The sequence below is a fragment of the Rhinatrema bivittatum genome, chromosome 1 (genome assembly GCF_901001135.1).
Source record: "Rhinatrema bivittatum chromosome 1, aRhiBiv1.1, whole genome shotgun sequence".
Classification (NCBI taxonomy): Eukaryota; Metazoa; Chordata; class Amphibia; order Gymnophiona; family Rhinatrematidae; genus Rhinatrema; species Rhinatrema bivittatum.
This window is the reverse complement of record NC_042615.1, coordinates 692,539,411-692,567,101: the sequence shown is the minus strand read 5'-3', so window position 1 is coordinate 692,567,101 and position 27,691 is coordinate 692,539,411. Positions and strand designations below refer to the sequence as shown.

Below are 27,691 nucleotides of genomic sequence, written 5' to 3'. Positions count from 1 at the left end.
ATCATCATCAAAAATGTACAAATTTCTTTGGGGAGGCAGATGACATCACCAGGGATCTCAGGGAGCCCTGAGCTTGACTACAGATGTACACAAGCTTATGTCGTGAAAACACAAACAGCAAAATTAGGTTACAATTTAACAGAAAGCAGAATTACTTACCTGTAACAGGTGTTCTCCCAGGACACCAGGATGTTAGTCCTCACATATGGGTGACATCATCGGGATGGAGCCCTATCACGGCACTCTTTTGTCAAAGTTTCTTGAACTTTGACTGGCACATTGAGCATGCCCAGCATGCCACCAACCCTGCAGCCACCAGGGGTCCCCCTTCAGTCTCGTTTGTAGCAAAAATGATGGGCAAAAAAATAAAATAATAAAACATAAGTGAACCCAACTCCGCAGGGTGGCGGGTGGGTTTCATGAGGACTAACATCTTGCTGTCTTGGGAGAACACCTGTTACAGGTAAGCAACTCTGCTTTCTCCCAGGACAAACAGGATGGTAGTCCTCACAAATGGGTGAATAGCGAGCTACAGGATGCACGAACATCGTTAACCAAGCAGCACCCAACAATGTGCAACAGGCACAACAACAGGGGTGCTGTTGGTTATGGAGGGCAGCCTGAATTTGATAGTGGGCTGTAGGTAGGAAGAGTTGGGTTATTAAACTGGAAACAAATTACGAAGTACAGACTGGCCAAAGACGCAGTCTTGCTTGTCAGCCTTGTCGAGACAGTAATGCGCTGCAAAAGTATGCAGAGAGCTCCAAGTAGCAGCTCTACAGATTTCAGCAATAGATACCGAACGGAGGTGTGCTACTGACGTTGCCATGGCTCTGACTGAATGCACTTTCACGCGTCCCTCTAGCGGAAGGTCTGCTTGTTGGTAGCAGAAGGAAATACAGTCCTCTAGCCAGGTGGATAGGGTCTGCTTGCCCACTGCAACTCCCAATTTAGTCTTATCAAAAGAAACAAAAAGTTGGGTGGACTTCCTATGGGCTGCAGTGCGTTCTAAATAAAAGGCGAGTGCACACTTACAGTCCAAGGAATGCAGGGCTCACTCACCTGGGTGTGAGTGAGGTTTTGGAAAAAGGATGGGTAGTATTATGGATTGATTTAAATGGAAATCAGATACTACCTTTGGCAAGAATTTAGGGTGAGTGCAGAGCACCACACGGTCATGGAGAAATCTTGTATAAGGTGGGTATGTGAGCAGTGCCTGTAGCGCCTGACTCTGCGAGCTGATGTTATAGCCACTAGGAAGATCACTTTCCAAGTGAGATGTTGGAGCTCACAGGAGTGTGGTGGCTTGAATGGAGGTCACATGAGCTGTGCTAGCACAACATTGAGGTCCCATACCGCAATTGGGCGAAGCAGTGGAGGCTTCAGTTGTAGCAAGCCTCTCAGAAAGCACCCTACAAGAGGTTGTACCGAAATTGGGGCATCTTCTATACCTGTATGGTAAGCGGCCTACACTATTGCCTCCACTACACGTACTCGGATGGAGGAAGTTTGTAGGCCAGACTCCGACAGGTGCCAGAGGTAGTCTAGGAACTGTGTTGTGGGGCAGGAAAAATGATCTATTCCCTTTGTCGTGCACCACAAGGAAAATCTGTTCCATTTTGAATGGTAAGATTTCCTAGTAGAAGGCTTTCGTGAAGTTACGAGGACCTGGGACACATCATTAGAAAGGTTAAGGGATTGCAGAATCAACCTTTCAACATCCATGCCGTCATACAGAGACTGGAGGTTCGGATGACGCAACAGTCCGTCATTCTGCGATATTAGAGTTGGTGCCATGCCCAGTCGACTTGGTTGCTGGACTGAGAGGTCGCGTAGTATTGGAAACCAAACCTGTTGCGGCCAGCAAGGGGCTATGAGGATCATTGTGCCCCGGTCTTGTCGTAACTTCACGAGAGTCTTGCTGATGAGTGGAATTGGAGGGTATGCGTAAAGAAGACCCGTGCTCTACGAGTGGGCGAAGGCATCCATCGGTGATGTCTTGCGGCTGTGGTGTAGAGAGCAGAATCGGTCTACTTTGCGGTTGTGAAATGATGCAAAGAGGTTGATGTGCGGGTGACCCCACTGGTGGAAAATTATGTTTGCTACAGTGGGATCTAGGGACCATTTGTGGGGATGAAAGATCTGGCTGAGACGGTCTGCCATCACATTGTTTATGCCTGCTAGGTAGTTTGCTCTCAGCAGCATGGAATGGGAGAGAGCCCAGGCCCAGATCTGCGCCGCCTCTTGGCATAGCAGGCAAGAGCCTGTGCCCCCTTGCTTGTTGAGATACCACATCACTACCTGGCTGTCTGTTTGAATTAGGATTACCTTTGTTGGAAAGGCAATCCTGAAATGTGAATAAGGCATACTGTACCGCCCGGAGCTCCAGAAAATTTATTTGGTGGTTTGCTTCCCCCCTGGTCTAGGTTCCCTGGGTTTGAAATTGGTTGACATGGGCTCCCCAGCCTTCGTTGGAGGCATCTGTGGTCAATGAAATCTGAGGATTTGGTGGTTGGAAGGGTAGTCCCATCAGGAGATTGACTCCTGTATCCACCAAGCTAGTGAGTGGCGAAGTTGGCTGGTCACGTATACAGTCTGTGACAGATTTTGGTTTGATTGGATCCACTTGGACTTTAAAGACCATTGTGTCACTCTCATGGCTAGTCGAGCCATTGGGGTAACGAGAACTGTAGATGCCTAGCAAAGTTAGTAGTTGACGAGCTGAAGTTGTCTGATGAGTCTGTACTGCTTTTGCCAAAGTTGAGAGTATGTTTGCTCAGTCCCTTGGGAGGAATGCTCTGGCTTGAATAGTATTTAGATCTGCTCCAATGAACGAGAGGGTGTGTGACGGAGTTAGATGAGATTTGGGGTAGTTTATGAGAAATCCCAACGACTGTAGCAGTTGTATGGTAAAACGGAGGGATTGAAGCACTCCTTCCCTGGATGGACTCCTGAGTAGCCAGTCGTCTAAATATGGGTAGACATGGATACTGTGCTGTCTCAAGTAAGCTGCCATGATTGCCAGCCATTTTGTGAATACTCGAGGTGCAGATGCCAGGCCGAACGGCAGCTCTTGGTATTGGAAATGTCTGTGATCTACTATGAATCTTGAGATATTTTCGATGAGGAGGGGATATGGCTATATGGGCATAAGCCTCCTGAAGATCTAAAGAGCAGAGCCAATCTCCCTTTAGTAGTAGAGGGAGCATGGAGCCTAAGGTAACCATCCTGAAATTTTCCTTGCGAAGATGTTTGTTTAGGGCTCGGAGGTCCAATATGGGACATATACTGCCTGATTTTTTGGGAATCAGAAAATATTGAGAGTAGAACCTTTTCCTCGCTGCATTCGGGAAACCGGTTCCACAGCTTTGGACTGCAGGAGGATAGACAGCTCTGCCTCGAGGAATGGAGTGTGGTTAGTTAGACTCTACACCGGACGCAGTAGAGAGTCTGAAGGTATCGTAAGGAAGTTCAGATGGTAACCATGGGCTACTATAGAAAGGACCCATTGATAGGTGGTGATTGAGTGCCATTTGGTGGCAAAGTGGCACAGGTGGCCTCCCATGGGAAGAGTGGTTGGGGGGCAGGGTTGACTGCTGCTCTCGAGATGGGAGCCAAAAACCTGCTGCCGGACCAGTTTGAGGGGCTGGTTGAGTTTTGGGGGGGGGGGGGGGGGGTTGTCTATGCTGACGAGGTTGGCCTCTGAGAAAGGTTCTGGGTCAATCTAGCATGGGATGGGGGAGGGTAGTATCTACGTGGCTTATAAGTCAGTCTTCTGGTGTCTCATCTGAATCCTCTTTTGGCTGTGGACGAGGAATCTGAGGTGACAGTGGACAATTGGCGCAAGATTTCATGGTGGTCTTTGAGTTGCGCCACTGCATCTTGAATTTTGACTCCAAATAAATTGTCCCCTGTACAGGGAAAGTCTGCTAACCTATGCTGAACTTCCTGGCATGTCAGAAGCCTTGAGCCAAGCCCAGCGCCTGGTGCTAATGCCGGCCACTGATACCCTGGAAGCAGTGTCGAAGACATCATATACTGCCCTGACTTCATGCTTTCCTGCTTCGAATCCCTTTTGGAGGATGGAAGATAATCCCTCCTGGAATTCTTCAGGTAGAGTTTCTGAGAAGTTTTGAACTTGTTGCCAGAGATTTCTGGTGTAGTGTGTGATTCCACCACTATGGATTGGTGGGGTAGTTGAGACTTTTGAAAACTTGGGGCCTCCTGAACCAGGTACGTGGCATCAGTTTTCCTATTGACTGGAGGCACAGTTCTGGGGTGCTCCCAGATTCAGTGTAAGAGGTCAAGGAGAACTCTGTGGACTGGAATTGCCATTACCTCTTTAGGGGCATCCATGAATTGAAGCACCTCAGCATTGTATGTCTGGCATCCTCCTCCATCTGTAATTTGAAAGGAACAGCTTTGGACATCTCCTTGATAAAACTAGCGAAAGATAGGTCCTCCGGAGGGGAGTGGCGTCTCTCTTCCGGGGGGTGAAGGCTCTGACAAAAGGTCTTCAGAAGCTTGTGAGTCAGAGGAATCATCCCCCCAAGGGTCATATGGTGGGTCTCCTTCACCCTGTGGCCCTTCATATAGAGGCAAAAGTCCAAGTCCAGTTGGATGAGAGGATGGCACCGATGGAAAATGACGAGGCATCGAGATTGGTGGCACCAATGGCATCAGTGTTTTCGACGGATGTCGAGGGACAACTAAGCCAGATGGTCCTGGAATCGGCTCTGGCATCGGTGGTTCCCGAAGAGGAGAGGAGCTACGGTCCGCACCTTCATCGTCCGAAGACATCAGAATATGGATCGATGCCGGAAGGCTGGGAAGGCGCTGATGGTCCCGAAGGGATGGGCACCAATGGAAGTGCACCGATCAGTGTCCAAACGCTCGAGGAGCGGAGCCAAAATAACAGGCACCGGATCGTACGTCGGTATGGGGACTGGTGCCGGCAGTGATTGGAAGCCCCGAAGGGCCTGAAGTACTGCCTCTTGGACCATCCGGTCCAATTCCTCCCGGAAGGCTGGCATAGATAACGCGGCGCCCGGGGTTGGAGGCTGACTAGGCATTGCCGGAGGGTCCACAGGAATTTGTGGAGTCTCTGCACCCGGCACTGATGAAGGTGGGGAACGCCTCGGGGTCCCGGGTCCAGAGGAGGATGGGGGCTCCTCTCCCCAGGAAGTTTTAAGCGGCGGCTCAGTCGAGGTCGATGCCGCTGCCTTTTTGGTGTTGGCACTGGATGAAGATTCGCGTCAGTGCCAGTGATGATACTTCTTGCGATGCTCGGCCTGGTTCTTCTCCGGCGCCGAAGACGCTGAAGTCTTCGAATGGGACGATGCCGGTGACAGACTGTCACCGGAGTCTCGGGGCGTCTATGGAGAAGGGGTCAAAGACGAGGAAATCTTCTGGCTAGATGCACTTTTACCTGGCGTCGATGGAGACGAGCGCTTAGAGGCAAACAAGTGCTCCATCTTCTCCAGGCAGGCGTGGCGGCCTTTAGGGGTCATTTGAGCACAACTAGTGCAATTTTGGACGTCGTGGGAAGGCCCGAGGCATAAAACGCATACATTGTGAGGGTCCGGTATGGACATAGTCCTCGACACTCAGGGCACTTCCGAAACCCGGTCGCCATAATGAAAAAGGGGGCGGCGCGCAGTCGGTGGCTGTCGGGCACAGATAAGAACACCACCGGGAACCATCTGTAACAAACGTGGTAAACTTACTGGAACGTTAGCAGAGGTCGGTACATGATGGGGGACCCCGGGACGGGGTAAAAATATTTTAGCAAAATTGAAAAAAGTTCAGTGAGGAAAAAACTTGTGAGAACTTCTCACAGAGCTCCAAAGAATGGTGAGACAACTGCTGTGTGGAAAAAAAAAGAGACTGAAGGGGGACCCCTGGTGGCTGCAGGGTTGGTGGCATGCTGGGCATGCTGTGTGCCAGTCAAAGTTCTAGAAATTTTGACAAAAGTGTTCTGTGATAGGGCTCCATCCCGATGATGTCACCCTTATTTGAGGACTACCATCCTGCTTGTCCTGGGAAAAAAATTGAACACAAACTAGTTAATATGAAAGGCTAATTTTGTTCAGTATATTCACAAAATGCACTTTTGTCCAATTTTTTTTTTTTTTTTTTAATGAAAACTGTCAAAGAGCTGTCAAAATGCAAATTTCTCCTTTCTTCAGCTTTATTGCAGAACTACGTCCATCAGAGTCCACAGAGAATATAGTTTGCAAATATAGACAAAAAAAGTTATTTTCTACATCCTGATTCCTGACTGGATCTGCACCTGGAGAGAGATCAACCTTCACACTTATATAATCAATCCAAACATGGTTCACAATCAGACAGACACAAAATTAGTTCAATTAATTTATTTTACAAATGACAATTTTCAAGAAAAAAAACCCATTTAAAAACAGATCTAGATACTGATTGTATTGCATTAAAAAGAAGCCTGTAACTAAGCCAGAGCAGCACTGACATTAAAGGCACTATTTTAAGGTACTCTACTCAAATACCTCAAAAATCTATTGAAAATCTACTGACCACCCCCAATTTTTCTACCCACATTGCTCCTCTGCCATCTTATTTAAAAAGGCTGCAAGCAGAAGATCCTGCTGATCAGGAGGCAGTAGTGCTTTTCATTTTAATAAGTGTAAAATATATATTTCTTTACAGTGAATATCATACTGACTTTCCAGTTATTTTTACTTATAAAATTTTATTAAAAATTGTACAAGAATTCTTTTTACAGCTGACAAGGTCCCAGAAATAAAAGAGTATGGTCTTTAAGCAGCTGTTGGAGCTTCAACACAATGTATAATTTTTCATTGGTGTGCTCAATTTAAATGTTTGAAAGGAAAAAAAAACTATGTAATTTAAGACTTGAAAAGGATTTTTCTAAAAGGTGGAGCTTTACATAACTATGCCAGTAAAACCAATGCATTTTCTGCCTGTGAGAAAATAAAAGATACAAAAGGCAATGAAATGTTATCAGACAGCGTACTCTCAAATCAAAGCACCTACAACGCAGTAAAATCTGGAAGGGTATAAATTAATTTGTATTTCCTAATTTTCTACTGCAGTGTCACATGACACAAAAGGCACTGGTGGATTTTTGTCCAGTTTTGGTTGAAATTTTTTATTTTTTTTTTAAAATCAAACATGTCTTTCAAAATACTTAATCAATTTTGCCTTAAAACAAAAATACTGAAAAAAAAAAAAGAAAACCATTTCCCATTGATTTGGTGTGGGGTTCCTTCACATCTGCAGGCTCTTTATTTTCCATAGAATTTCCTGTTCAGCAGGAATATCAGCAGATTGACGTTCACTTTAGCTTTGTCAAACATTTTCATGACAGCAACTCCCTCATATTGCATCTGAAGCAAATCCTAAAAAACACCCAAGAGCAAGATGTTATTTATTTTAGTTTCAACAATTTTTATTAGCAAAATTAACAGCAGCATCTCGAGGGACTGGAATTCACGGTCTACATGAGGCGCAGCAACACAAAAACTATTTTGTTTTTAGTTACAGCAACAAGCCAATCCCACCCCCTCATCATCCTCCTCTCCCCCCCCCCCCCAAGCTATGATTGATGGATCAAAGTCTGTGGATTCGAGGTGATACCGGTAATCCCCGGAATGCCTTCAGTCATTCAGAACTAAACTCCGGGCATGGGGTGACAACGTTTGGATGTAACTGTTCCAGATGGAAAGAAATTTCCGACGGGAAAGCAGGGAACTTCTGGAGACCATATTATCCATTTGTAGCATAAGGTGAAGTCCATTCCGCCACTGCCAGAAGGAAGGAGCGGCTTCCACTGTCCAATGCGAGAGTATCAGGTGCCTGCCAACCATATTCGCCTTTTTTATGAAAAGACGCTGACCTGGGACTTGAATCGAGGCGTTAGAGAAACAATCGAATAACAAAGAAGGTGCAGGGCTGATAGAGATCTTTAGTATCTGAGCTAAAAACGCAACAATTCCATTCCAGAACAGTCATATCACAGGACATGCCCAAAATAAATGGGAAAGGGACCCTATGGCAGCAGAGCACTTAATACAACGGGCAGAGTTTGAAAGCTTAGACTTAAATCGTATCTGCGGGGATATGTAGCCCTACAGAGAAGTTTATATTGCATCTCTCGAAAGTATATATTAGTAGAGGTAGATGCTATCTGGCCAAAGCCGGTTTGAATAATTCCCGGGGACACTGTAAAGATCCCATCCTTGTTCCAGCAGTCTGCTAAAACTGAAGAGATTGCTAAGGGTCCCGCTTGTCTCAATCCCTTAAAATAAGCCGATAAGGAAGGGCATCTAGGGGACTCCAGCAACAGTAAGGCATTTAGTGCATTGAAAACGGAGGGGGAGCATGAAGCCCGGGGCAGAGTAAGTACATAATGACATATTTTCAGATATGCAAAGACCTGCGACTTCTGTAACCCATACGAATCTACCCATTCAGAAAATGGGAGGATTTGTCTTGCCCCATCTAAAGGTGCCCCAGCTGACAGAGACCCCCTCTCTCCCAGACACGAAAGGCTCCCGAATGCAAACCCGGTGGAAAGGCATAATTTCCCCTAATTGGGAGGAGATAAGAGCAGAGGTTAGGGAGGCCCAACATTTGGGTAGCCCCTGTCCAGGTCTTGTGTAGAGGATCCAACAAGACATGATGTTGCAGTGTGGGTGGCAATGCGGACGTAGCGGCTTGCAGCACATAGCACAAATGTAAGGGAGCCACCAATGCCCGCTCTGCCTCAATGTTAACAAAAGTGGAATTGTTCAATATCCAATCTCTTATGAGGCGCAAATTACAGGCTATGTTATACTGCCCCATATCTGGAACCCCCGTTCCGCCCTTGCCCCAATGATTCTGCAACCATCCCAAAGGAATCCGTAGTTTCTTCCCTCGCCAAATAAAGACCCGAATGGCCTGGTTTAAGGAAGCAATATCCCTTAGTTTAAGCCGAATGGATAAGTTCTGCAGCAAATATAGCAATTTGGGTAGCAGAACCATCTTGAATAAATTGATACGACCTCCCAAAGAGAGTGGCAAGTTCTGCCACACTCTCAACTTACTGAGAGTGTGCCTCATAACTGGGTCCAAATTTAAACTATAGAGCTGCTGGAGGTTTATTGCTAACTGCACCCCCAAGTAGCGGAATGAGCCCTCCGCCCAGTGTAGGGGAAACTGACCAGCCCAGCGTTCTTTTAAAGTCTCTGGGAATGCCAGGGCCTCAGATTTGTCATGATTAAGGTGAAGGCCCCATACTCCTGAAACAGGGTCAACAGGCTAGAAAGAGAACGTTGGGGCTCCGTCAAAAATACTAAAATATCATCAGCAAATGCTGCATATTTAAAGATGGAGTCATCAAACTTGACCCCTTTTATGGACGGGGTCGCCTGGATAGCCAAAAGTAGGGGCTCTAATGTTAGTAAAAAAAAAAAAAAAGCAAAGGGGAAAGAGGACAACCCTGCTGAGTGCCTCGAAGTATTGGGAATGGGCTCGAAAAAGCCCCATTCACACCTATAATTGCCATCGGGTTCTTGTGCAGAACTCATATGGCACTGTAAAAAAACCAACAACAACAAAACAAAACACCCAACCCAATATTCGCCAGGCACCGAAACAGATGATCCCACTCAACCCTGTCGAATGCCTTTTTGGCATCAAAGCTGACATCTAAAAAGGGCGCGTCCACTCGGGTGCAGAGGGCAATAGTGTGGAGCACCTTACGAATATTGGTTGACACATTATCTCTTGCGGACAAAACCTACTTGCCCGGGAGCCACTAACGAGGGTAAAAGAGAGGCCAGGCGATCTGCTAAAATTTTTGCCATCAATTTCTGGTCAAAATTTAATAATGAGATCAGGCGATAGAAGGCTGGATGCGATGTGTACAAAGGACAGGGACTTAATCAACATGAACTTATGACCCACACTTACTGGGAATACCTAGTTCATGGGAAATAATTGCAATCCCCAATCCCTAACAGGAATGGGGCTCAGCGGGTTACCCGCACCTGTTGGCGAAGGGTAGTCACACTGATCCATTCAATGTAGCGTGCGTGCACCCTGCCTCCACTCCCTTCCCCCCCTTTCCTGCTCCCCCTTTTATTGTAACCCGTTAATTTAGCAGTAATCCCTGCCTATCCTCCCCCCTTACACCTCCCTTACCCTCCCCCCCTTGTTTTATTATAACACGTCAAGCTCGCTGTAAATTGTTTTAAATTTCTCATAATTTGTTTTATTGTAACATTGTATAGTGCTCACTCTCCCCTCCCCCTGTACATAGCTTACCAGCCCCCCACCATGTTTCCCCTCCCTCTATATTACGTTACATTTCCACCCCACCCCTCCTCCCCCTGCACCATTTCCCCCTCCTCTTTTGCTCTCCCCCCTTGTCCCATTGTAACTCATTAAGTTCGCTGTAAATTGTTTTTAACTTGTTTCAATGTAACTCGTTAAGTTCAATGTAAACCAATATGATTACTCACGAATACCGGTATAAAAAAAACCCCACTTCATAAATAAAGTAAAGTAAAGGGTCTTTCCCTGGTTTTGGGATAAGGGTAATTTGGGCTAGATTGGTGTGAGGCGGGTATTCCCTATCGACTATAAGGGAGTTAAACATCTGTGCTAACGGGGCCCCGACCTCCACCCAAACAGCTTTATGGAACTCGGCTGTGAACCCATTGGGCCCAGGCGCCTTAAGGTGCTTTGCGTGCTGGATGGCCAAGACAACCTCCTCCGCCAGGATAGCCTGTTCAACCAAGCGCATTGGTCCTCACTGAGCTTTGGCACACTAAGTTGTGATGTGAAGCTGTCGTGGCGAGCGGCATGTTCCCCCTCAGTCTCAAAGAGGTGAGAGTAATAAGACTGGAACTCATCTAAAGTAGAAGTAGTATCGTTTACCACCCTGTCCATCGTAGTTCTTAATGCCTCCATGTGCCATGACCTCCCTTGAGGTTTTAATTAAGTTGGATAATAATCTCCCGGACTTATTCCCATATTGATACAGCTTAAATTGATAATACTATAGTCTTTTCTTCGCCCTTTGATGCAAGAGGGAATTGAGTTTGGCTTGTATGGACAGGTAGCGCTCATGATTTGGTCAATGCGCATGCATTTTCTATAGTGGCCGGCTGGGAATTGATGATATTATTATATCTGACCATTCCCTTGTCTGGTTAGACCTGTCGGAGCCAGATATAATAATATCATCAATTCCCAGCCGGCCACTATAGAAAATGCATGCGCATTGACCAAAATTTAATCCAATCGAGAGTAAGTGGAATGGGCCCTGGACAGGTGTGTGAATTCAATGTCGGCAGGTTGTAAGGTTCTCCAAGCATCTATTACGTGGAGGGGCCGTTCAAAAAAAGCAATCCCTTTACTCGCACCCCGGGTACCGGGAATAGCTGGGGCCCTGACCATACACGAATCATTAACTGCATTGAAATCCCCACCGATCACCAGAGTGGAAGTGGAATATGGTAATATGTTGTAAATATCCTGGAAAAAGGCTGGGGTATAAACATTTGGTGCATACAGGTTACACAACACTATAGGCATGTGATTCAGTTCAGCTACCAAAATGACATATCGACCCTGAGGATCAGTAATTTCCCTCTTTACTTGAAAAGGAAGACCCTTGTGAATTAAGATGGGTAAACAGCCGAGCCAGATGAGGCCGAGGCGAAATGGACTCCCCCCCCCCCCACCAATGTTGTCGCAGATTATTATTATTTTTTTTTTTTTTTTTAACATGATTAACAATTTTGTTCTTTTCATCGGGGAATTTATCTCCCCAGCATTCCAGGGGATTAAATGGATTCCCTGTTTACTCATGTAATAAAAAAGATATATGTAAACAGCGAAAAACTAGGGAAAAGTGTTGAGAGAGAAGCAGGAGCCATCCTCGAAGCCCCCGAACAACGGGGCACAAGCATCACCTAGGCATTTGAAAATACATATCACAGATCCACAGCAATACAACATTCCCTCCAACCCACCCCCTATGAAACCCCTTCCATCCCCCTCCCCCCCACCCCACTTCCTGGTTTCTGCAATCCCTGTAACATGAGGACCACTATGATGCCTAGTAGCCCTCTCCCCTAAGGATCGATCCAGCCCCATCCCCCGCCACCCACCCATCCATCAAAACTATTAAACCGGTGTTCAACATTATGAACATTTGAACTCCCTGCTCAAGAAATTGCAAGGCAGGTCATGATGCTCTTGTCAAAGTGCCCGTCTTGTCCAGGCTGTACAGTAGTGGCGCGTGGTCTTCCACTCCCGCTTTGTGTAGCCCAATGTCTGAAAGGTAACAGTGGTAAGTAATACCATGCTGAAGAAACCACTGCACAACATCTGCAGAAGCCACTAGAGCCCCTCCACACCAGTAGTGCGTTTCGTTCACGTGGTAATGCGCCCGAACCATAGGCAGCCGGACGCAGACTCATGGAGAGGCAGCTTCAGTCTGATCTGAGCCACAGGACGCCATCTGCTCACGCGTCTTCACATATTTCTGCAGCTTCTCTGCCGCAGTGAACCACAGCACACCCTCCAGAGCCTGGACTCACACTCGGGCTAGGTACACCAGTACCGCCCTGATCCCCAATTTAAACAGGGTGGAACAGAGGGGGGCAAACATCCGGCGTTGTGCAGCGAGAGAGGCCGAATAGTCCTGAAAGACCAGGATTTTGTGATTATTATAAGCGAGCCCCTTCCCAGAGCGCATGGCTTGCAAGATCTCCGCTTTGTGCGCAAAGTTAAATATTTTAGCAATAACCACTCGAGCCTTCCCAGTCGTAGTATTCTTGAGCCCCAGACGGTGAGCCCGTTCCACCCGGATTGGGCCATGGGATTTAGAGAGGCCTAACTCTCGGGCCAGCCAGGTTTCCAAGAAGGAAGCCAGGTCTTTTTCTTCCAGGGCCTCAGGGAGCCCTATGAAGCGAAAATTTGAGTGGCGTGAGAGATTTTCCAAATCGTTGACACGCTCTGCCTGCTTTTTAATAGCATCCTGTAGCTGGGTTACCTCTGACCTTAGGGCCTGCAGGCCGTCCTCAGCGTCGGAGACATGCCGCTCTCCACTTGAAGAAAGCGCGGCTCAAAGCCCGTAATCGTGTCGGTGAGGTCCGATAATTTAGCAGCAATATATATATATATATATATATATATATATTTTTTTTTTTTTTTAACTCCGGCGCTTAGGCAGCCACCACTGCTGCTTTGACGTTGGCAGCTGCCGCGCTGAGGCCCGCCACCATGTTTGCGGGAGCAGTCTCATCGCAGCCACCATCTTCCTCCAGCGGGGAGTCAGCCGCACGGGCCTTCTCCCTCTCCTTGTCCTATTTTGCTGCGCGCGTGAGGTCATGGCTCCGCCGATATGCTGTTTAAAAGTAGCGGCAGCCGAGGAGCGCAGGAAGGTTATTGGGTCAGGCAGAGAGCGTTTCGGATGGGGCTGGATCGAGGTAAGGAAACCTGGGAGGAAAGCTCACCTCTGCTCTCCTCAATGCATCATGTGATCTCAAGATGTTATTTATTTTAAATTTTTCTTTTTTTTTTTTTAAGTTTTGGTTTGTATTTTAAGATAATCCAATTTATTTTCCCATCTAGCTCCACCACATACTCCAGACCTATTCTAACTCTGTACTCTAGTTTAAGAGTTAGAGGTAGGCAAAAGTCTCTAAAGAAGAGATACTATAGGGTTATTGCTGGCAAGCAGGAAAGGATTTTTCTACTGCCTCTCACTGTGGTCACAAGACAATTTAAGTCAGCAGTTCTTGTGACCTCTTCCCTCCTTTTCACAGATGCATGCCTAGAGGGTTTATTCAGGACTCCTTGGCTTAGGCTGCCAACAGCTGTCGGAAAAAAAAGGTACCGAGACGCATCGGCCTGCACTTCCTCTCTGGTCCTCTGGAAATGGGGGAAAGCATGGTCTCCATAGAGCTCCCCAGTCAGTCTGGGGACCAGGAACGGGCAAATCTTGGCAGCAACAGTACAAAGTCCTTGGGTCAAACACCAAAATAAGCATTGAAACAAATAGTTTCAAACCCCTTAAGGATTTTCATTTATTGATGCCACAAGACCGCACTGTCTACCTGGCTCTTAATATACTATAACCTTAAATTTCTTTCATGTTTGTATATAAAAAGTTTGCTAGCATGCCACACAAAGTACTGCCTGACATCAGCATGCGTGAGCTCCCAACCTGAACCACAAGCAAGAATTTCAAGAGGTGACTAATCAAGACAACAGCTATAGGCAAGGCTGGATTAAAAAATCTGGCACATGTGAATCTCTGAAAATGTTATTTCTTTTCCAAAGACTTATGCTTGTTGAATTTTTAAAGCTTTGGCTCTTAGGCTATGACACTGATTTTTTTCCACACTTTCCAATGCCCCAGCTTTCACTGGCTTTAGATTTTTAATGTGCGGTGCTTAAGATCTCACTTTTTTCACTGGCTGATGGAGCAGTATGGTAAGCCTGGGAGACTGAGTTCAGCACTGTTGCACTGCATTCACACTGGTATTTACCTGAACAGCATATTTCAGGTGGCCATGTCTAGATAGACAAGCCGAGCCAGGCCTGGTTTACCCTACAGCATGCGGGGAGATATAGTTCTCTTTTTTCTAGGTAACATAATAGGGAAATCAGACGTGGGGATGTAGTTCTGAATAGGGTGAAACCAGCACGGGCTCACCTTATCCCCCTGGATATGGAGCTATATGGCTCTCCCCCTTACACACCTAACTATACTGCACACAATCACTTTCAGTGGATATATAAAATGCTGATGTGACAGTTCCTGAGGGAAACCCCTAATTAAGAAGTGTGCCTCCTAAAATGTGCTGTGTCCTCATGACTGAGAGAAAGTGAACCCTCTTCATCCCATGTACACCCCACTACTATTATACTGCTAAGGAAATTCTATGAAGCAACTCAGAGGTGACAATAATTGCAGAGCGCACTTGGGACCTCTGGGTGATCCGAGAGAGGCAATTTCAGAGAGATGGCCTGGAAGATGCACAAATCAGGAGCTGCAATGCCAGACAGCAGAGTTTGTGACATTTTCAGCTGATCAAGATTCCTGATTCTAAGCAGGATTTATAAATCACTATTTTGTCATGAGAAAACACTGAGCTCCATTCCTGGAAGGTGACCATTTTTTGTTGTTGTGACAGAACAGTGATACGAAAATCTGAATGTTGGATCACTATTCAAATCAATAACTGGCATAAAGCACAAATTAATAACCTTGGACTGTGGCTCACAATTGGCGAATCTTCAGGTATATATTTTGTTTTATCTTGGATTATTTACATTTTTCTCACAAAAGGTGTCAGGCGGCACTGGAAACCATACCCCTCCATTCCTTTGCTGAAGACATTCTGCATCAGTAGCTTCAGTTCACCGCTTTGCCAATGTGCCTCAAACCCTGCTCCCAAGTAGGGTGAGAGGGTAATTCCATCTCCAGGACGGTACTTTGTTTTGATTCTTTGCCAACAACCGTGCAAATTAATATCAATTCTTTTTAAGATGAGAGCTGGACTGAAACTATCAATTGATGTCACTCAGACTACCCAATAGCTTTCCACTTGGTCATGGCCTCTGATCACTATGGGGCGGATTTTCAGAGCCCTGCTCGCCTAAATCCGCCCAAAACCGGGCGGATTTAGGCGAGCAGGGCCCTGCGCGCCGGGAAGCCTATTTTACATAGGCCTCCCGGCGCGCGCAGAGCCCCGGGACTCGCGTAAGTCCCGGGGTTCTCGGAGGGGGGCGTGTCGGGGGCGTGTCGGGGGGGCGGGCCCGGTCGTCGCGGCGTTCCGGGGGCGTGTCGGCAGCGTTTTGGGGGCGGGTACGGGGCGTGGCTACGGCCCGGGGGCGTGGCCGCGCCCTCCGTACCCGCCCCCAGGTCGCGGCCCGGCGCGCAGCAGGCCCGCTGGCGCGCGGGGATTTACGTCTCCCTCCGGGAGGCGTAAATCCCCCGACAAAGGTAAGGGGGGGGTGTAGACAGGGCCGGGCGGGTGGGTTAGGTAGGGGAAGGGAGGGGAAGGTGAGGGGAGGGCAAAGGAAAGTTCCCTCCAAGGCCGCTCCGATTTCGGAGCGGCCTTGGAGGGAACGGGGGGAGGCAGCGCGGCTCGGCGCGCGCAGGCTATACAAAATCGATAGCCTTGCGCGCGCCGATCCAGGATTTTAGTGGATACGCGCGACTATGCGCGTATCTACTAAAATCCAGCGTACTTTTGTTTGCGCCTGGAGCGCAAACAAAAGTAGGCTGTTCGCGCTCGTCTGAAAATCTACCCCTATCAGTCTGGCGGGATCTGAACTGTAACCTTAAGTCCTCTGGGTTATCTAGACCCCAAACGCTCCCTATCCTTGGTTCAGCTTTCGATTAATCTGAAAAGAACCTGGAAAACAATTATTTTACAATGAATTAAGAATATTGAGATACTCAAAAGTAGAACATTATTACTTTTGCAATGATGATTCCAAATGCAACTCTGACAAAAAAACCAAAACAAAAAACTTTTAATGTACAGCTTTATCAAGGCACACTTATTCTGGTCTATTATATAGGGCATTCTAGTCTGACTTTGGTCTGGTCCGAGAAATACTTTGGGCAGATGACGTGCCAATCTTTTTTTTCCTTCCAGCTGGTGACTTCTGTATGCAAGCTGCTATAGTGCTTTTAAAACAGAAATAAACTTAAAATACATGAGTGTCCATGTGAGCCCTGTACCAACATCGCAGCTCGCCTCCGACAGGGCATAGCGTTTTTACAATTCTTTAAAAAGGACTGAGTTATTTACCTTGATGTTTGGCTTTTAAAGTCAGGAAAGGCTTAAAAGTCTATTTCATCAAGCATTTGGTATTTAGAAGGATCACCCCCAATTTGAAGTTTTTACTATGTTGCTGACTTTTTATTTTCTTTTGGAGTAACTTAACACACAGAGGGCTCTCCCTTGATCTTAAGTTTTTATCATGTTTGTTTAACCATTTTACTTGAATGTCCTAGTTCTTAGTTTAATATTAAAAGTTGGCTTGTATATCAGTTCAATGTTGTGTGTGCCGGCTGCGGCAGGCCCAGGGCCAGGCCCTCTTACCCTCTGCTGCCTACTCCAGCATCTGACTCCACTTCCCTCGCGGCTGTGGGCCACCATCTCTGTCCTCGGGCCGTCCCCGGCGCTCCTGTTTCTACGACGGACTCCGGTGCTCCGCAGTGGGCTCTCCGCGTGGTCTGTGGAGAGACGCTGCTGTCCCGCGCCGCGCCCCTCCCTAGGCGCGCGCGCATCTCAGTTCCTTATGAAGGGCCCGCTGCAGGAACTTGGCCGCGGCCCCGGATGATGATATCATTGAAGCTCCAGTATATAAGGCCGGGCTCAGCTCCTGTTAGTTGCCTTTGCAACAGGTCTCCATGCTGGACGTGCACTTCGTTGCCTCCTGGTGATTCCCTCGTCTTCCTGGTTCCTGTTCCCGGTTTAGTCTTCCCCATTCCTGAGCTTCGTGCTATCCAGCTTATCCCTATGGACTAATCTCCTGGACCCGAACACTGCTTTGCCCGACCTAGTTACTGATCATCTCCTAGTCCAGACCTCTGCTTCGTCCGACCACGTCATTGTTTCTCTCCTGGACTTCATTTCAGCTTTGCCTTGCCACCGCTCCTTGATTGCCGCCTGCCCTGACTTCAGCCTGCTCTATGACGCCTCCATAGTCTTAGTCCTGGACTTGGCCTTTCAGGCTCCGGCCTGCTCTTGCTCGGGCGCCCCCTGTCAGACTCTTGTTCCTATTGGCGCCCAAGTCTCCAGGACTCCGCCTCATCCAGTACAGACTCTTCAGCTCTGCAGTTGCTGTCCCTGGGCTGACCTCTATATCTTCTCATCGATGACTACGTACAGAGGTCCACCTAACTCCAGCCGGCCCAGGTACCCAAAGGTTCAACCCGCGGGGAATGAGGGCTGGTATTGGCGAAGCTCCAGCCAGCCTCTGTTAGTCAGCCCACTCCGCTTGCCGACGGTGGGGACCCGTAGGACCTCTCCTACAGGTAGCGTCAACCCCACCTCGGCCCAAAGGCCCACCTCCTGCGCAATATTCAGTTTTATTTTATTTTAAATTTATGTTTGTATTTTTATTTTAATATGTTAACTTCTGTATTGCTTTCATTTAGCATAGCACATTGCCTTGATTGGTGGGAAGAAATGATTCATCAACCTAAATTAACTATGTAATAGGTTAGACATTGTATGATCTCAAAGCATAAATAGCATATTAAAGCAAGCATGGCTAGAAAACATCATAGTGCTGGTGGTTGGTGTGTGTGTGGGGGGGGGAAGGGGTCATCTCAATTTCCTTTACTGGGGCATCTCTGCCCCACTCTGGAAATCTTTCATATCATCAGGAGGATTGAGAGGTCAGCAATGGGTTTTGTCCAGGTAACTTCTGGAGTTACCCAAACATCAAGCCTTGAACTTCCTGACTCACTCACTGGCAAAATTTTAGCCAGGTAAGTCATGGCCAAAATATATCCCACTAGTGACAATGTTCGGAAAAAAAAATCACTGTCTGAAAGTTACCCAGGATAACTTTAGCTGGGTCTGGTCAGTGGAACTCTTACCCAGGATTGTTCCACTGAATATCTGGCAAATTTCCTACTCCCCGGCTTATCCGACATGGCCCTCTGTGTGTTCGAAGTTTACACTTTCCTTCCACTGCTTTCCGTGAAGGACAGGTGATGGAGCAATGGCTATACCAATGAGCACTTTTACAACACACCAGAGGGGCTAGTGGGTCACAGTCCCCAAAGGAAAGCTAACATTATCACATCCTTCATCTGCCCCCATTTTTCAAGTGACAGCTTGCTTTGGTGAAGCCATTCCCCGCATAGGGAGAACCAAGGGTGCTTCAAACTCAATATGGTCTCCATTTTGGTGAATTTTAGAAATTGGACATACAAACTTAGGATTTGGTAGCCAGCCTATTTCTGCGAGACTTACCTAACCCTATGCAGAGAAGAACCCTGCTTGCAATCAAAATCTTGGGGAAGCAATGAATCCATCTGTTATAACAAAAAATATAGCCTGAGAAGCTTTTGTCTTCATACAATGTAGATCTCCCAAAGAGAAGTCAGACTGTCATTAGTCTGGCAAGAGTCAAACATACCTGAAAATGAAGCTGCACCTTCTCCATCTCAACACCCAGGAACTTGGCCTTGATCTCAAAATCACCCACTTCTTCCCCAGGCGTGATATCAAACAAAACATTTTTAAACCTAAAACAAAAAAAAAAATGTAATGCATGTACTGAATATTCACAAATCAATGTACAGGTAAGAAAAAGAAAAGGCTTGCAGCAATTCAGGGAGGTATGCAGCGTGCACATAACTTTGGCTGATATGCTGTATTTGACTGTAGAAGGGATGTGGTTATTTGCTTTCAAAACAATCAATACTTTTTTTTTTTTTAATGTAAAACAAAACCGTGAACAGAATTTCAAGATGCTTATATATGTTTTAAATACTTTTTTTTCCAGTTCAAAAAACAGATTTCAATAGGTTGGCCAAGATTTTCCAGTTCCCAGGTTTCTCCCAAGAAAAACACTGGAATAGAACAGTTGCAGTCTATAATTAAATATAATATTCCCATGGTACAAATACCTGCTAAGGATAATGTAAAATGCTGGCCACAGTTCTCCTACAAGTGTGCTGTCCATGCATTAGCACTTCGTGTTGCCCACTCCAACCACTGGCAGGCAAATAGCCCTGATCAGCTCAGAGGGTAATAATTAGTGTTGGCCAGGGCAGTAACTGAATGAGTAGTAATGATACTGATCAGCACTAATTATATAAAAGAAAGAGAAATTGCTACAGATATGTTGCAACCTCTCTTGCTCCACCCATCCAAGCCTTTGGTTAGTCTTTTAACAATATAAATTACATAAATAAAATAAAATGGTAATGCATAAAGCTCTGGCTTATAATTCGACCAATCCATTCCTTGCTTTTTGCGCCTGGCTGAATGCGAGTTGGGTGTTTGTTTATCAGGACTCATCGTGCTAGGCCGGGGAAGCAGAACACACCAGTGAGAAAGTGAAGTCTGTGTTGAACTCTGACAAGCCCCTCCCCAAACTTCTCAAAAGATAACCAATTGGCTGAGAGCGCGTGACGATGCCCTCCCCTTGCATTAGCGTTCCTATTGGTGTGTTTTCTGCCCACCGCGCCCGGACTCACTGGCTGTTCTGAAGCCCTTCGATTTCTAAGATGACGCCTTTTTCGTGAAGCCTGGACGCTGTGTACTTCAGTGAAGATGGTTTGCTCCTCTTGCTTCCCTTCTCTTCTTTTTTACCATCTACCTTAATTGACCGCCGTGAATTTCTGCAAAAGAGAGAGGTTTTTAATTAATTTTTTTTTTTTTTTTTTTTAAAGCTAGAAGCAAGCACACGTAGGGCCAGATTTAAAGACTGGGCATCTGAGATAGTTCATTTGCAGACATTTGTCTAAAGAAAGATAATCTTCAAAAGCCATTTACCCAAGTGTACCGGTTCACACAAACTAAGTGCTCCTCATCAGAGCGGCCTGGGTGCTGGCAACAATACTATGTGTAAAGAGATTCTGAGGGCAAACCGGGGAGATTTTCTGCCCGGTCGCCAACCTGGAACCTTTTTGATCGTGCTTCACTATTACCCCCCCACTGGAAAACAGAGGAAGGTGGAAGCTGCTGCTGGTCTCAACCTGGTATCTTTTTTATATAGAAAATTACCACTAATGGCAAATATGGGACAGAAGGCCCACTGGTCTAACCATTCTGGATGCAGCACCGCGAAGCCCACTCATCTCAGGCTTCATTCTTTGATCCTTGCAGCTAAAGAGACTTTTGCGCTTTTTTCCATTCCTTTCCTGAATAGTTCCTGTTGTAAGGAAGAGGCTAGAGCCCTTATTACAGCTGTGCTGTTGCACTTCCAGACCTTGTATGGCATTTCCCATAAAGAAAATCAAAGCAATTGAAATGGCCTATTCTAGTTATTAGAAAAAATCAATATGCCACTGCTACAGCGATTATAACTATAATCTATCAATCATGAGCTGCTGCTCAATCGCTGGAATGATATAATTTTTTGTCCTTAAATGAGATGTTTATAAAAAATTGTTTAGAACAATTATTTGAAATAAAAAAATTTTTGACACCTACTCTATTCTGTGTTTATGTGAATTAGAGTGTTATTTGTGTGTGGATTTATTAAAAATGTAAAGGAATTGGAGGAAAGTTTTATATAAACTCGTTGGTGTCTCCGCACCACGGTTGTGTGGTGATATAATCATTAACTATCCCCCTCCTCCTGTGAAAGTTTTTTTTGTAAAAAGTTTTTTGCTGGAATTACTTCACCTTTGTAACCTCTTCCGTATGGTGAACATCGAATTAATTATATGCCATAACGGTGCTAAATTTGATGAGCAGTAAACTCTCTACTATCAACTATGCACTTTAAAGGAGAGAAATTCAGACTTCCCTTTGAGGTGTTGGTGTATGCTGTCCAGTTTCCAACGATGGTCCCGACACAGCCGGTCCGTGTTTCAGACTGGTTGTCTTTCCTCAGGGATGTGGAACGTTATAATGCGACCAACTTCCTGGGAATCTGGATGAACTCCATTAAAAAAGTCCTCTAGTGGTCTTAGGTGGATGACTCTTGACGGAGTTGCTCTGGCTCCGTCACCGGAAGAGTTATTCTTCCGGTGACAGAGTTTACAGCTCATCAAATTTAGCACCGTTATGGCATATAATTAATTCGATGTTCACCATACGGAAGAGGTTACAGAGGTGAAGTAATTCCAGCAAAAAACTTTTTACAAAAAAAACTTTCACAGGAGGAGGGGGATAGTTAATGATTATATCACCACACAACCGTGGTGCGGAGACACCAACGAGTTTATATGAAACTTTCCTCCAATTCCTTTACATTTTTAATAAATCCACACACAAATAACACTCTAATTCACATAAACACAGAATAGAGTAGGTGTCAAAAATGTTTTTATTTCATATAATTGTTCTAAACAATTTTCTATAAACATCTCATTTAAGGACAAAAAATTATATCATTCCAGCGATTGAGCAGCAGCTCATGATTGATAGACTATTCTAGTTATTGTCAGAGCTGTGAGGTACAGAACCCCAAAAGCCAAAATCCTGTTTGTAGCTTTAGCCATAGTTTACATTCTAATGTCTCTCTTGAATTTTGCTTTAAATTCTTTAAGTGGAAAAAAAAAGCAAAACAAAAAGCAAAAGAAAGCCTCCCCCCCCCCCCAAATAAACCATTACAGCTGCAGCTTATCTTTACCAAAATGATTTTTTTTTGGGATATTAGAGCACCCGGTATGAAAGATTTAAGTAGGCAGAAAATCAGGAGAGAAAAATGTAGCTTGTGTTTAGTGAGGATTTTCAAATCAAAATGTGCGCAGAATCAGCAGACCAGTTACAGGAAGAAAGCTCATGAAGGTGAACTAAACCACGGGGTGTGGACGTGAGGGGGGGGCCGATCTGAATAGACGCAGGGTCCTCGAATTTGATTTAGCCATTTTTCGTTTTATTTCTTCAGAAATGCCCAAGAAAACGAAAGGGAGACCCAATACCAATGGTGCAGAGACTCTGACCACTCCCGAGGGCCTCTTGGATATGTGGATTTCCTTCCCTGCAGGTCATCTTACTGGGATAAAAGCAGCTCTAGGAGAGATTCCGGCAGTCGCCCCGATGTCCTCTCCTACGTGTTGATTTTTCACTTAGCCTTGAAGAACGCGAGTCGCCACCTTTGCCAGGAGACGTCCTTTGTCTCGATGGCCCAAATCACAGCTCACTTGGTTCCAAAGTGTGCAGAGTCTGGAGTGGATGGAGGATCGACCACTGGGATATTGCCTGTGGGGATGCCTGATAGCACACCTTCTGCCTCAGTATTGTCCGATGTGGTGCCTTCATGTCTATGAAGACTGGAGTGAAGATGAAAGCAGGCAAGCTGCACCCCATGATACACCTTTTACAAAATTGCTCCTCATGGAAACCATGTGGCACCTCTGCTCGCAAGTTAAAAATACGTGGCAATTTCCGTCATTGGCGTAAAATTCTTGATGAGTTTTTAATTTTGACATGTTCAAATAAATCATGCTTTCAGGCCAACTAAAACAAGGTCCAATCAAAACATTTAAATTTCAGCCCAGAGAAAGGGTACAACAGTACATCATCGGCCTGGACACTCTTTCATTGTCTGGACAAGGGTGAAGTTAAAGCATGAATGTGTTTTCTGGTTGTGGCCTCAAAAGATCAGTTTCAATGGAAACAGACTGTGACCACAGATAAAACACTGTAAAGCCTATTTATTCTCCTAGTTATCTTTCCTGCTACTACACCGCAACCCCTACTTGACCTCCAACCATACTCTTGCTTCCTTGCAATGAAAAGATGCTCTGTGCTTGTCCCCTGCTTTCTGGAATTCTGATACCAATTCTGATGAGAAAATATTTCCACCCCCTTCCACCTCACAAAACGCACCCTTGTCTAGGGCGTCCTTTCTACTGAAAAATTAATTTTCTCTTGTGCATGGTTTATACCTGCTAGGGATTAGAATCGTATTCCACCGCCCCTCCTTTCATCTATACCCGGTATACGTATTTAAGTCCTTATGTCTCGTGTTACAGCTTTCCCAGTGCATCATGTTGGTAGCTCTTTTCTGGATGCCTTTTGCAGATATGATTTCTACAACTGGATGCAATATTTCAGATGTTCCACCATTTCTTTCTTTTTTTTAAATTTAAATAGAGCATCACCACCTGTTTTTTTTTCTGCTGGTTATCTCTTTCCTTAAGTACCGTGGCATTCCCCCGGCTAATACTGCTGTCTGGTTACACTGTTGGACAATCTTGAGCTCATCGGATATGATCAAAAAGTAAATTAACACCAGAACATTGCAAATTGAAATTCTCATCTTGAAAACTCACCACTAAGCTTTGGCTCCAGGCTAGTTAGATTTCAGAAAGGCATAGCCTGATCATTCTCCCCGCCATCTCTGTAAATTCAACTGATTCTTTCCCTGCCATGACTTTCACAATTAAATAAAAAATATTTTTCTATTTATTTATTTAAGTGAACTTGAGGGAATCCACTTTAAATATGGTCATAAGCTAATGGCTTTAATGTTGCAAATTTGCCTAGCCATAGTCTTCCACCTCAGCCATGGAAGGAATGGGTTCTCCCACTGGTTACGTAACAAGGAGTCAAAAGGGTGTGTAGGAGCACTCGATACATGGATCACAAACACAGTGAGCAGAACAGTACTCAGGCTGTAGTGAGACCACACAAGAAGGGAAAATTCATTCTAAGGCATAAGCAAAAGAAAGAGAACACTTCTTCCAAGCCCGAGTGAAGACAATTTATTAACTATTTTAGGGCATGTCTGTGAGCATAACCATTGCTGGAAGAGCAGGATCAGCATTTTGACTACAAGATAAAATCTAATTTTTTTATTCTGACTAGCCAAAAGATTTATCCAGATTAAGAGTGTCTGATCAAGGTGTCACGTCAGAGAATGACTTATCGCAGCATTTGCACGATGACAGACGAGACAAATCTGTTATAATGCTTATGACCCAGCAAACACTCTAGTTTTTTCAGTACATGCAAGAAAGAGGAGGCAAACTCTTCACCCAGGAAACTCACTTTCTTGTTAAGTTGTCCAAGCAGGTTTTTATGTACGTGTTGTAATAATTGATCTGCTCTTCGAAAAACGCAGTCTTGGAGTTCAGTGCATTGAAGGTCTGCTGGAGTTTCACTAATTCAGCTTTCCGACGCTGACGATGCCTTCTCTGGTTCCGGATATCCTACGGTAAAGATTAGGTAGAAGACGACTTTACTCAACAATGCTTGCTCTGCTGCTTACATATTTTCCCAGTACATACACCATGGATTTACAATGGATCGACACAACAAAGCTACTAGACAATGTTTTTCATTTTCCACATCCATGTCCACTTTTTCAAACAAGTAGCGTGGGCAGCTCTTTGGTAGCCATGGTGGCCCTGCAGAAAACTCGATTTTGCGCAGGCTGCAGTGTTGCTTTTAGATCAACATTAAACAGAACAACGAGGAGTCTAAAAGGTATCAGCCAGCCTGCACAGAGGTGAATTAAAATACCAAAAAAGGAGAAGCTCCAACACAGACATCGGCATGAAGTACCGAGTTCCCTCTCTCACGTTACACAGTGTAAGATCATTTCTCCAGCCACGCTTCCTTCCATTAACTTACCGTGCAGGTTACCTTCTTCTCGTAAACGAGGATGCTGGATATATAAAGTACTGCTGTATGGGGTCAATTTGCCCATTCTGAGGCCCAGAGAAGAGGCTGTGCTGAATAGCTTTTTTTGGGAGGCAGGTGAAGTAAGAAAATAAAGGGATTCAAAGCTGGGTAGGGGGGGCTGAGCAGCAGCAAACGATAGGGGTAAATAATCCAAAAGTGGGCACACTGATGATGCAAAGACCACAGGTACTTTTACCTGGGGCCTTTGCACTAATAATTCAAAGCTAAACTATGCCTGTAGCTTTGCTTTGATCCTTGCTTAAGGGGAAAACTATGCCCAGACATTTGAATCTGCTTTCTCTGTGCATAGTTTTATAAAATGAAAAGTACGAGTGTAGCTCCATTCTCTGCCTTCGCCATGCATTTGGAGATGTTTCTGGTGGCATGTTTAGGTCAGAGAAGGAAAAGAACACAAATTGCATTTTAGCTTTTCTTACATTATTTTTCACTGAAAATGTACCCACATACTGAGTTAAAGCAAGGGTCAATCAAGCCCAGTATCCTGTCTCTAAAGTGGCCATTCAAGGTCACAAGTACCTGGCTAGATCCCAAACAGTAAGTAAATTACATATTGCTAATGCTTGGCAATATGTAGTGACTTCCTCAAGTCCACTTGGGTCAATAACAGTTTATGGACTTTTCCTCCAGGAACTTGTACAAACCTTTTTTTAAACTCAGCTACATTAACTGCCTTAACCACATCCTCTAGCAATGAATTCCAGAGCTTAATGGTGCGTTGAGTGAAAAATAATTTTCTATTTGTTTAAATATGCTACTTGCTAACTTCATAGTGTCCTTCCTAATCTTCATATTTTTTGAAAGAGTAAACAGATTTATATTTACTTGTTCTGTTCCACTCATGAATTTAGAGACCTCTAACATATCCCCTTCTGCAGTCTCTTCTCCAAGCTGAACAGGCCTAACCTCTTTAGCCTTTCTGTATAGGGGAGCTGTTCCATTCCTTTTATCATTTGGTTGTTCTTCTCTTTACCTTTTCCAGTACAACTATACCTTTTATTGAGATGCAGCAACCAGAACTGCACACAGTACTCTAGGTGTGTCCTTACCAAGAGGCAATATAGAGGTATTAAGACATTCTCCATTTTATTTTCCATTCCATTCCTAATAATTCCTAAAATTCTGTTTGCTTTTTTGACCACAGCAGCATATTGAGCACAGGATTGTCCACAATGATGTCCAGATCTTTTTCTTGGGTGGTAACTCAATGTGGAACCTAATGTCATATAACTACAGTGTGGATTACTTTTCCCCATGTGCATCATTTTGTACTTGTTCACATTAAATTTCACCTGCCATTTGGATTCCCAGTCTCCCAGATGCATAAAGTCCTCCTGTAATTTCTCACATGCCGCTTGCGATTTAACAACTCAAAACAATTTTGTGTCTGCAAATTTGATCACCTCTCTCGCTGTTCCTTTTTCCAGATTATTTATAAATATATTAAAAAGCACTAAGGTTTGAGTTATAACAATAATAATCATAATAAAAATAGATTTAAAAAAAAGGCACAAATGTCAGTACAGATCCCCGATTACCATTCTCCACTGAGAAAACTGACCATTTATTACGACTCTCTGCTTCCTATCTTTTAACCAGTTTGCAATCCACAACAGAGCATCGCCTCCTATCTCATGACTTTTTAATTTTTTCAGGAGCCTCTCATGCAGCACTTTGTCAAACCTCTTCTGAAAATCCAAATACACTATAACCTCTGGTTCATTAACAACCATGTTTAACTAACCCCTTTAAAAAAAAATGTAGCAGATTGGCGGTGAGGCAGGATTTTCCTTGTGTAATTCAATGCTGGCTGTGTCCCATTAAGCCATGTCTTTCTATATGATCTGTGGTTTTATTCTTTAGAATAGTTTCCATGACTTTTCCCAGCACTGAAGTCAGACTCACCAGTCTATAGTTTCCTGGATCGCCCTGGAGCCCTTTTTTTTTTTTTAAATAAACTTTTATTGACCATAACAAAGCATTACACGTGATCGCCACCCTCTAATCTTCAGGTACAATAGACAGGATGCAGAAGTCTTTGGGTGCCAAGCAATTTTCAAAGGGAAATGTACACAAGTTACTTTTGCTCTGAAATTTGGTGCGAAGTCTGTTGGGGAGGAAGGGTGTGAAGTAACCCATGGACTATCCCAAAGCAAACCTGAAAACTGGCCCCCAAACTGCACTGCATTTCCTGATTTTATTCATTCGTATAACATTGGTATATACAAGTATTGAAAGTAATTTTCATTTCAGAGTCAAGCTAGGAGCATAAAATGGAACAGTTAATGTGAGGAGTAAAAGTGACCTTGTTGCTGTCAGCAGTGCAG

The 27,691-nt window shown here is 45.1% G+C and overlaps 1 protein-coding gene across 2 annotated transcripts in view; it reads right to left on the bottom strand.

Moving 5' to 3' along the window:
• Positions 1 to 6,362: 6,362 nt before the first annotated feature.
• Positions 6,363 to 27,691, bottom strand: part of IQGAP2 (IQ motif containing GTPase activating protein 2) — a 604,286-nt gene continuing 582,957 nt past the window's right edge. For both annotated transcript variants that reach the window (XM_029575244.1, XM_029575253.1), the window contains 4 exons: positions 24,711 to 24,871; positions 20,240 to 20,383; positions 19,174 to 19,282; positions 6,363 to 7,397 (listed from right to left, as the gene is read on the bottom strand). In XM_029575244.1, the coding sequence (XP_029431104.1) occupies positions 7,284 to 7,397; positions 19,174 to 19,282; positions 20,240 to 20,383; positions 24,711 to 24,871 (528 nt within the window). In that variant the 3' untranslated portion in view covers positions 6,363 to 7,283. The remainder of the gene's footprint in view (positions 7,398 to 19,173; positions 19,283 to 20,239; positions 20,384 to 24,710; positions 24,872 to 27,691) is intronic.